Consider the following 11,046-nt stretch of genomic DNA (forward strand, 5'->3'; position numbering starts at 1 on the left):
AATTAAGGGGATATTTCAGTTGATGAGATGACTTGAGAGAGATAAGGGAAGAGTTTAAATACAAGTTAAGTGGGTAGATAGAGAGAAAGGGTAAATTAGTAAATTTTCAAAAAAAAAAAATTCTTAAGGTAAAACTTTGTTTTTATTATGAACAAAATTAGTTTAAGATGATCTTCTCATGTGATATCAAAGTAACAGTGATTCAACAGGTCTCAGTTATCAAATTTTAGAAAGAGTCGTTATCCTTAAAATTGCATTTCGAGCACGATCTATAGAGGGTATGTTCAATATACCCCACGTTAATTGAATAAGTTCATTGATAAGCTTAAGTGACTAGTGTTTAAAGAGATTGAAAGTATTACTCATATCAACAAAGTGCACTTTCTTTTATGAAACTCATGATAAGAACTCCACAGTTAAGCGTGTTTGTCGGGATGTGTGACCTCCTGCGAAAGTTTCCAAAATGCGCATGAGTGAGGCTAAAATGCGTTGGAATGACTTGTGTTGATTTGTGGGTCATGTACAAAACTTAATGAGCTACCGTGAGTATTCGCTTACAGCTCAAGGTTTTTTTTTTTGATAAGGAAAGGAAACTAGGTCAATCGAAATCGACCTATTACATCCTCGCAGATGAGAGCGGTAAATGAAAGCCACGAACTTTCAATTTACCCAAAGAACATAAAAAACAAGGGAAACAAAAGGAGCAAGGGAAAACTCTCAACTTCTCAAGATTCTTGTCAACCGTTGAAATCCCAACTCAAGGTTTAGACCAGGATGTTACAGTCTAAGTTACCCACTCTTCACGTCAACAAGGTTTTTGGTGAATTTTTATGAATAAAGGTATAAACATTGATAGGGATCAACCAAAATATTAAGTTGATGGTTGATTGATTGGTAACTCGCCATGCAATCAATAATCTTAACGTCTTTTTTTTTTTTCTCTGGAGCACTAGAAAAGTTGCATAATTAGGTCAAATGGAAGTATCTTTGCATATATTAAAAAAATGTGCTCTTATGATAAAAATATATTATATGACAAATTCACGAATATAATTTTCTTCTCTTTTCAAGCTAACTTTTATAACTTTTTTAAACTAAAAGACCTTTACTTAATTCGTATAACAAAAATACCCTATGATAAGTTTAAATCAGAGGGTGTACCACAATTTATTCTTAGGTCGTTTGATTTCCCTACTTAAAATGGGTGAATTGCAAACTCACATGAATTAGATAAATGAAGACTGTTTGGTTGCCTAAAATCACATGAATTAATTTTTCCATACATTGTAATTAGATAAATTCCTCCATAATAGAGGAGTTTAATTACCAAGCCCTCCTATGTAATACCCGTACCTTTTGGGACTCGCAAATGTACCTAGGGATTCGTGAAAGGATCATGGGATGAGATAATACCTACTCGAGAGGGAAGGTATGACTGTACACTAGACCTAGTATGACTCTAGTGGACCGAGTAAATCATTTACCCGATCGAGTGGGTGCCACTCGATCGAGTGGTCGGTCACTCGTTCGAGTGAGTGACACTCGATCGAGTGAGCGGCACTCGGTTGAGTGGACTTCCACTCGGTCGAGTGGACTCGCACTCGGTCGAGTGGCGCACTCGGTCGAATGGCGCTGAATCAGAATACGGGATAAGAAAATCTTGAACCCTTATCCTCATTCATTTTATCTTCTTCTTCTCACTCCAAATCCTCTCCCTTCTCTCTATAACTACCATAAACATTTTTCATGGGATTCAAGCTTGCTCTAGGGGATTTCTCACCTTATTCCTCACCCTTTCCACCTTATAAGTCAAGATCTAACCTTTCTTATCTTATAGTAAACCCAAATCTTTGGGGGTTTTGATTTGGGTAATCAATTAGTAACTAGTATGTGTAATATGGGTAATTAGTGGATAATAATAAGGGTTTTGTATTGTGCTATAGTGTAGGATGATTTGTGATAGGTATCATGTGGTATTGTAGGATGAGACGGTCTTATAAGCAGATCTTGCTTATTAATTGGATTGCTTGTGAAAAATGTTAAAAGATATGTAGGTTAATCCTACTCGGTTTCAATAATGTGGTGTTGGTTATGTTATTGTTAATGTTGTAATTGTCTCCCATAATCAGGGCATTTGCATTATAACATGTTTAGTGGTTAATTGCATCATTAGGAAGATGATTATGAAATGTTAGGTTGTACTTTATGTATTGGTTGTCATCGTATGTGTCGAGGATGTGTTGTTGGCGAGGGGACGTAAGACGGTTGGGAGACCGTCTTACCCTTGAGTCGCCTCTTGAAGCTTACCACTCCTAGAGGGATGTGCACATTAATGACTTGAGTACGGAGGGACGCGTGTGGGCGAGATACGACGTCTGGCGGGGGATCCAGTTGGCTTCTGAACCCGGTACGTCTGGGCGTGTCCCGGTACCTTTGTGGTGAGTTGTGGTGTCGTGGGCGTGTTCCTGACACTAGTCGTTATGAGTAAGTCTGGGCGTGTCCCGGTACTGACATGGTGATTGTGTAATTGTATCTCATTCATATCATTGGCATGTTGCATAGTTATTTATCATGTTGTGCCTCATAATTATTTATTGAAACTGGCGTGTTGTGTGTCTGTGTAATTGTCACCTATTTTCGGGGTGACTTGTGTCGATCCATATGAAATTTTCGATCATATGGGGAGCAGGTTGAATACAAGTAATTGAAAAGTATAGTAGTCATGAGTTGTATCATTTACTTCATTTATTCATTCATGGTTATGTAATCCACTAAATACTTTATTTATATTAAATGTTTCTTAATTGTAACTCTAATTTACCGCCTCGGGAAACCGAGATGGTACATCTCCCAATTTCCTTGACCGGAAAAGAAGGGGGTGTTACATCCTCCTTTCTAGGTAATTGAAAACTCTCACATGATCTGAATCTGATTCCGATATGTCAACCGAAACAACTTTCGAGTAATTCACATAAATTGTCAAATTCATGTGTTTTTTTAATTTATGGGAGGCTAATTACTCTATGGAAACCAAACGAAATGTTAGTCAACAATTTACAAGGGTCACTTCTGAAACTTATGAATATTTCAAAATTCAACTAGAAAAGGAATAAAATACAGAAAAAATAAAACTAGTTATTAAATTGCTTAAATTTTGGATTCTTATATGCCAGTTTTGGATCTTGGGATGAAATAAAGAACAATAAAAAAATGTGAATGCTCTTTTGACTAGGATAACTGAAAATGTAGCTGAAACCTGAAAATGTAGCTGAAAACTAAAAAGCTAACTGAAACCTGAAAAGGTAGCTGAAAATTAGGAGCTGATAAGGTAACTAATTATATAAAAAATTGTTTGGAAAACTAACTGAAAAGGTAACTGATTTTGATGAAATGACGTAAAAGGATATGATAATTATTTAATAGTATAGATTTAAGGGGTAAAAAAGGAAAAGAAAAGCAAATCAGGTACCTGAAATATCAAATGCTAGTCTAGGTAGCATTTTATTTCAGGTAGCTTATTTGCTTAAATAAGTTACTTGCCAAACGATTACAAAAAAACAAGGTACCTAAAATTTTGATCAAATAAACTAGTTTGACCAAATAAGATATCTGAAATGCATTGTCAAACATAGCCTAAGTTAATAGGATACTTTTCTAAATCTTCTTAATAATAATGTAATTAGTGTTTGTGGTTTGTACAAAACTATTTGTTGTGAAGGTTTAAGTAGATTTATAATAAAGCTACTACGAACCTTGTTTGGTATTCAGTAGATTATTATTATTATTATTATACCATAAACAGATATTATTATTATTATTTTTATAGATTGTTTAATCTATGTGTAAAATAGTTAATTGTTTCTCTTTTAACAATCTATTAAGTGAATATGCAGGGTGTAACAATATATTGTAAAACAGTGGATTGATGCCAATTTACTTTTTCAATATGCTACATACCAAACACTCAAATTGATAAATTGCTTAGTCGAACATGCAAAAAACATTGAATATATAAAAAAAAAATCTCAATATGTCGTTTACCGAATAGGTGTACACCCCCATCTACCAAAGAGTCTTAACAAGACCTTCCCTAGCAGATAAGGACGTTACCATCTCGGTTGCCAGTGCTAAAGACCTGGGTTTCATGGGCCAAAAGTTTGCAGTTGGACGAGCAAAGTTGCTCAGTTTAATTTGTCTGGTCCGAGTTAATACGGGCCATGTTTGCAGCTAGACGAGGAAAGTTGCTCAGTTGAATTTGTCGAGTCTGTGTGAAAAGTGGGCCTCACATGTAAGGGAGAGTGTGAAAGAAATCTAAAGTTCCACATTGAGGGTTGTCCCACATTGATAAAAGAGAGAAGAATTACCACTTTATAAGGCAATGATTACTCCCTCTATTGCTAATTGGTTTTAGAGTGAAACCCTCTTAGACATGCGTTATAAACTATTTCTCCTCCGTTTGAGTGCGGCTCAGACCCGTTGTTAAATTTAACAAAGTAACATTACAAAACTACACTTAGAGCTCAAACATGAAATTATGGCTCCTAATTACATAAGAAAAAAAAATGACCAACTAAAAGTCGCCTTCGCTGTCAATAATTCCGAATTCTCATGTGACGGGTCTAATCTAATTTATGTCACCCTCTCGTGACCGAAATTAAATGTAGCCGGAAATAAAAATGGACACAAAATAAACGCCTTTTTCAACAATGGCCTAAAATTTCTTAAAGGGGTCGGGTATGTCGTCCTCTAGCCCTACCGCAGAGGAGAGCATTCCTAGGAATCGGGAGCTCGTCTCGCCATGAATGAGAAGTAGTGTAGACTCTCATATAGAATTGTTGTCCTAAGTATTGCCTTGCCCAATTCTCTGATCTTATGTTCCACATTCCTACATTGTCTAATGACATGTATATTGCTGTCCATGCCCTTGGATATACCTGAACACATTTCCGATGTTCTTAATACATTACTCGTATCGTATACTCCTATACTCAGTATAACTCATATTAAGAATCAGTCGGTCAATGCAATCTTTATTATATGTCATGACGATTGACGAAGTAACCCCGTGGGGTTTCTACACAAGGGTAAAATTACGTACATCTAGTCATCTAGTTGTTACAAGTAGAGGTGCTGGCCGAGCCGGGCTGCGGTAAAGCGGCACTGGCACGACACTACCATAGAACCGGGCTGGGGCGGGTTGTGTTGGGCTGCTTTTGGTAAGGCCCGGGCACAGCACTATAGGGTCAGGTGGGGCCAGGCTGGTTACCTTTTATTTTTTTTAAAAAAAAAAAAAGAAAAACTGGGTTGGAAACCGGGCTGGGCTGAAAAAACCCAACACTAGCACGGCCCGTAGTGCTGACCGGGTTGGGTTGGGTCGGGCCATGTGCTGATTGGGCTACTGAAATCTAGCCCATGAGACCGGACTGGCCCGCCATGTTGTCCACCTCGGGTTACAAGATCTCATAGTCATATTTAGAGCTGGCCATCAGCACGGGTTGACCCGGCCCGACCCATTATTTTATGCAACTTTCCCGATCTAGCCCGGCCCGGTTTTGGCCAGCCGTTGGCCCAGGCCCTACAATTCTAGCCCGGCCCGCCATTTTTTGCCTCGGCCCATGTCCCGGCCAAGCCCGCCCCTCCTCTGGCCTGGCCCGGCTTTGATCGGGAGAGCCCGTCCCGGCCCGGTCCGAGTACAGGTCTAGTCATATTGATCTTTCGTAACCTCCTAACGATTTATATGCGATGTAGGCACGGGCCAGGTCAATTCGTGTTCTATTACGAAGTTATTCCGATAACAGGCTAACAGATCAGTTCAGTCATACCTGAACAGTGGAGCGAGTAACAGCGTCTCTCAAGTTATAGCTTCTTCTACTAGCAGGCGTCCATTGTCCGCCATCCATTCTGCCATCCGACATAAACGAAAAAAAGACGTCTTCAATTACCATTTTCGAATTTTAGTCAAAACCTTAATATATGAACAGAGGAATGAGTGATTACCCAACGACAAAGAAAGCATAGCCATTAATGTGATAAGACTGAACGGTGTTTTCCCAGTTCTGGAAAACAATCTCGATAAAAGTCCTGTAATCAGCTTGTAACACCGCGGACTGAAGGTAAGCCGATTTCCCAGACGGACTACTTGGCATGCTCCAAGGACTAAACACTCCTTGGATGTTGAAAAAATCGGCCAATTTTAAGGGAGTATCGGCCTGAACATATGAGACGCTGTTGATTGCATACCTCTGCCTACCATTGATAACTGGGGCAGAATTCCCGAGCACTATGGTTCGTTGTAGTGGGACCATACCATAATGGTACGACCCCTGTGGGTTCGGTCTAGGCCCACTCGCTGTCAAATTCCTCCTGAATTATTAAAAAGATACCAAATTGGTTACAGCGGAAAATAATGGAGAATTGACGGAAATGTGATTACTGATTAGCGTACCTGATAGATAAGGCCTGGTTGAGAGACCAACCGACCTGATCAGTCGGACCACGAGGGACAGGGCCCCCGACTTTCTTCCAAGAGTTACTGTAGTGAAGGACGGCCGTGGTGGTAAGGACAGGAGAGGTAAATCGTGAGGAGACGACAATGTAGTAATCTGCAGGAGCCTGATCAGCTGTAACAAGGACTGAATACGATTGGCCTAAATGTACGTCTAAGGAAATATACGTCGTTTGGACGGTGTGGGCCCCTTCTGCCTCGACTAACTTCATTCTGTGACCCTGGATCCTGAAATTAAATGATGTCGCGATTCCTACATTTGATATCCTGAATCGGTATGTCCTTCCTGCAATATTGCTCGACTTTCAGGTCAGTTGTTACGTAATTTATTATTATTAATGTTTTGTATTAATCGGTGGATAAGGAAAAGTTTAGTAAATTCCAAAGCTCAATTACATACTATATGATACTCCCTCCAATCCTCTATTTTCTTCCTCTTTACTTTGGGCACAAGAATTAAGAAATGGAGTATTATATTGATAAAAAGTTGGGTGGGGTTTGGTGATAGGAGAGAGGGATGAATAATTAAGAGTTAAATAATGAATTGTGGGCCACAAATATTAAAGTAAGGAATAAAATAGGATTAAAAGAGTTGGGTGGGTGGGGTAATAGGAGAGAGGTATGAATAAAATAAGAGTAAAAAGTTACCAAAAATAGAAAGGGGAAGAAAACCTGAATAACCGTTTTAGGAAATAGGGAAGAATATGGTGAATTGGAGGGAGTATAATAAAAGTTCAATTACAGATATGATATAATGAAAACCTAATTATAGCCAAGCCAAATTCATTTAGGCTGGAAAATTTGGGAAATCTCTTATTTTTTTAGTATAAGGGAGATTGGTAAGCGATAATTAGCTAGTAAAGACGATATTCACCTTGATCAACTGTGAAAGTTTGACCGTTCCATCCACGACCATTGATAAGAAGGCCATCGGGAAGAGGAAGATTCCGGCCTGCATCCAAGACCATCCTTAATTGCTGCAAGACAACATACATAACATTAGCTTAACAAGCATACGCGATAAACATTTACTCGAACCAAAGTTGGCTGGTGTGAGTGGTAAGGACTCTCATCTCTTAAACAAGTGGTCAAGAGTTCGATTCCTGACTCTTGCGAATGAAAAAGTCAAACTTAGGAGATTGCCCCAGCTGTCGGTAGGGATACTCCTGATCAACACCAAAAAAAATAAGCATTTACTCGAGTACAGAACAAAGTAAAGGCGATATTCCTTACTCGGTGACTTCTCTTGTACCAATCTCCAGCTAGAATGGTGAACTCCCTGGTTGGAGGAGGGAAAGGGACGGGAATACGAGGGCGACTATAGATTCTAAGGGCTCCAAACCCGCCAGCAGCCTTGTGGAGAGCAAGGGAAGGAAAGTAAAAGAAGCTACCAATTTGGTCTTTGGCTTGAAGAATGTATGTATAGTTTTTCTTCGCCGGGATTGGACATGTTGTTCCTGGCATTCCGTCTTGCCAGGAATTCCTCCTGTTTTGCAATCCATTCCTGCGTAAAAATATCGACAAACATCGTAGCAAGTCACATATTGTTCCCTTAGGATATGCAACGTCAAATGAGACAGATGATCCTTACTTGAACATTTAGAATCGTTACCAAATGTTAAATCTCAGTTAAATGTCATATAGGATGATTCATAAACAAACTTGTTGAGGTAAAATCACATAAATTTTAATCATTTAGCAAAAACCATGTAAGTGGTGACGGTACTAACTCGACTCATTGGAAAATCGGATTATTTAGGTAATGAATAGAATCGATTGATTTGATTAGAGATCCGAACCACCCTTGAAAACAATTTACTAATGTGAAGTCTAACTCCAAGTCAAAGTCATTGACAAGTGACACTCCTGAATCCCGATCACAATTCAAAACTGGTCTACTTTAAAATCTCTTAGGACCGAGTAATTACCAAAAAAAGTGAAGCTTAACCTACCGGTTTACCTAAAATGACCGATACTAAAGTTTTTGATAAGTTGTCACATACAATGAATTACTCATATCTTTTTATGAAAATCCATGCAAAACCGGCAGAAAAGTTAAGATCATATAAGCCGAAATAGATGAAAAGGAAAGTGCAATGAAGGAAAGATGAATATTCTTAAAAACTTTAAGCTAACGAACATGGTGGTGGTACCCAAGTCACGTGTGGACATGACCCGAATCATATGGGTTGCCTCTAATTTAATCAGCATTGACAGAAAAAAAGGTCAGAGATCTAATCACGTGTCTGTGGGACGGTCCCACGTGATTAGTGACTAAAAAAGTGTGACGTGATTATGTGCCCAATCACACAATCAGTGTCTTCACGAGAATGTAATTCTATTGTCACATACTCACATTCATATAATCTAATCCTATGTGAGCTCCTCTATGGACTAAACATGGTTTGTACTTTGTAGATAGTGTAGTCTAACTTAGGATGGCGGTCTTCGTCTTAAGATGATAACAGGTCAAATATAACCCTACTTTTATACGTTGGATAAACAGAGTATGTTCATTCCAATTAAAAGTCCGATTATTCTAGAGGTAATAATTCGATCCATAAAAAATGTAAATGTACGTTCAATTCCACTAGACCTCTTGTATAATGCTATCTCCGTTCAAGTCATCACAATAATACAGTAAGGAAAATTGGAAATGACTTGAACCGAGGGCATAATTGCCGATAGACGATTGCTACCATTAGTAAAGAGATCGGACCTTCAACCCTCTCCCAGTCCCCATTAATAAAGATATTCACTAAACACGACAAACAAACAAGTAAGACACCAAATTTTTATGATAACTTCATTCTTTCTTAGAATGAACAACATATAAACAAAAACAATTTGTATGTAGTAAAATAAGCAAGAATAACACAATTATCTTTTGCTTAATTGCACATATAAAATCATAAAACCAAAAAGTAATGAGCCCTCTTGGATATTTTTAGCAAGCCTTGCTATATTCTTACAATGTAGTACAAAAAACAGACAACCTGCATTATGCATTTAATACATTTTCAATCATTTCAATGAAAAATAATAAATAATTAAAATATCCAAAAACAAATAAATAAATTATCTTGGGATTATTGAAATCTCAGAAATTATCATAAACAAAATAAATGCAATACTAGAAATAATATCAGTGATAGTAAGCTTACCAAGAAAGAAGGAATGGTTCATTCAAACCATTATGCACACTAATAACCAAGTTATCATTGGTCACACAGTCGATTTCTGGACCTGGAAACTGCCCATTTATCATTATCACCTGCCAAATCAAAAACACCAAACATTAGTCATTACTCGTCGAATCGGCAATAACCTAAGGCTGCGTACATCTAACCCTCTACAGATCGCCTGTCTAGCATTAGCCATTATCATCAAGTATGATAATAAGCTAAGCTAAGCTAAGGCTGCATACATCTGACCCTTTATAGATCACAAGAGGCATTATAACAATGCCTGTTATTAGACATAATCATCAAGTTGATAATAAGACTGTATACATCTGACCCTCATTTTGTCGGGAATTAGTGAAACTTACTTGTTGTTTGACACCCATGGGGTAAACAAATCCATAAGTGACTTTCCATGTATAGAATCTATATGGGTTTTCACCATTTATGTGATTTACTAAAAATAATATGGATATTAAGATTGAAAAGCATAATACTTTGTTTTCTATCATTTTTTGTTGTAAGAATGTAAGTGAAGTGAAGTACTTGGATCTTCACTCTCTTTTTATGTTTGCAAATAATAGTGTTGCACTAGATGTGTTGGTTTGTGTTTAAATGAAGTAAGAAAAAAAGAAGGATTTATTTTAATGTGGGGGTGGGACCCAGTTGGCAATAATTGTTTAAATCACCGCTTTATTAAAAAAAGAAATAAAAGTTGTTATTAATGATTGACTTTTGTTGTGTAATTCAGTCACTAGTTGTAGTAGAAGTAATATGGAAGTGATGGATAGTCAACATAATGTTGATGTGATATAAGTGGAAGCTGTTAGATTTGTTAGTAGTAGAATATTGTACGGGGTAATATTAGAGACAATTTCTCATTAAAAACGAATAATATTCATCATAAGTTGGAAACGGATAGTACTCATCTATGGCACTATTTATGAGGTTGAAGGAGATAAATGAGTATATGACTATATGACTATATAAAGGAAGATGAACTAGATGACAAATTATGAGTTGGATAGAGTTTGTAAAATGGTGAGTGGTGTTACATGATCTAACCTGACGTGCCTCATTAATCCATTATTATCCATAATTTTTACGAAAATGATGAGCCAAATAAATAGCAAATGACTTAAAGTTTATGCATTATATGTATTTTACAAATTACAACTACATATCAGTTATCACACATCTAAATCATATTCATAACAAATTAGATAAACTTGCTTCGTGGCATATCTTTTAGTGAATGATATGATACAATCACCATTCACCACACCATCAAAGAAACATTACTCGGTTAAATATTTCTTAATCTTTGGAATTACAAAGAATAGTTTGATTCTCACATTC

The 11,046-nt window shown here is 37.3% G+C and overlaps 1 protein-coding gene across 1 annotated transcript; it reads right to left on the reverse strand.

The window, feature by feature from the left end:
• Positions 1–4,455: 4,455 nt before the first annotated feature.
• LOC141595940 (L-ascorbate oxidase homolog) lies at positions 4,456–10,469 on the reverse strand. Its single transcript, XM_074415904.1, has 8 exons — positions 10,056–10,469; positions 9,670–9,779; positions 7,739–8,009; positions 7,380–7,482; positions 6,446–6,791; positions 5,998–6,363; positions 5,823–5,901; positions 4,456–4,934 (listed from the first exon to the last, which is right to left on the reverse strand). Exons 1-8 carry the CDS (start codon positions 10,197–10,199, stop codon positions 4,722–4,724), a joined length of 1,632 nt encoding a protein of 543 aa, XP_074272005.1. The 5' UTR covers positions 10,200–10,469; the 3' UTR covers positions 4,456–4,721.
• Positions 10,470–11,046: the final 577 nt, after the last annotated feature.

The sequence above is a fragment of the Silene latifolia genome, chromosome 8 (genome assembly GCF_048544455.1).
Source record: "Silene latifolia isolate original U9 population chromosome 8, ASM4854445v1, whole genome shotgun sequence".
In the NCBI taxonomy this organism is placed as follows: domain Eukaryota; kingdom Viridiplantae; phylum Streptophyta; class Magnoliopsida; order Caryophyllales; family Caryophyllaceae; genus Silene; species Silene latifolia.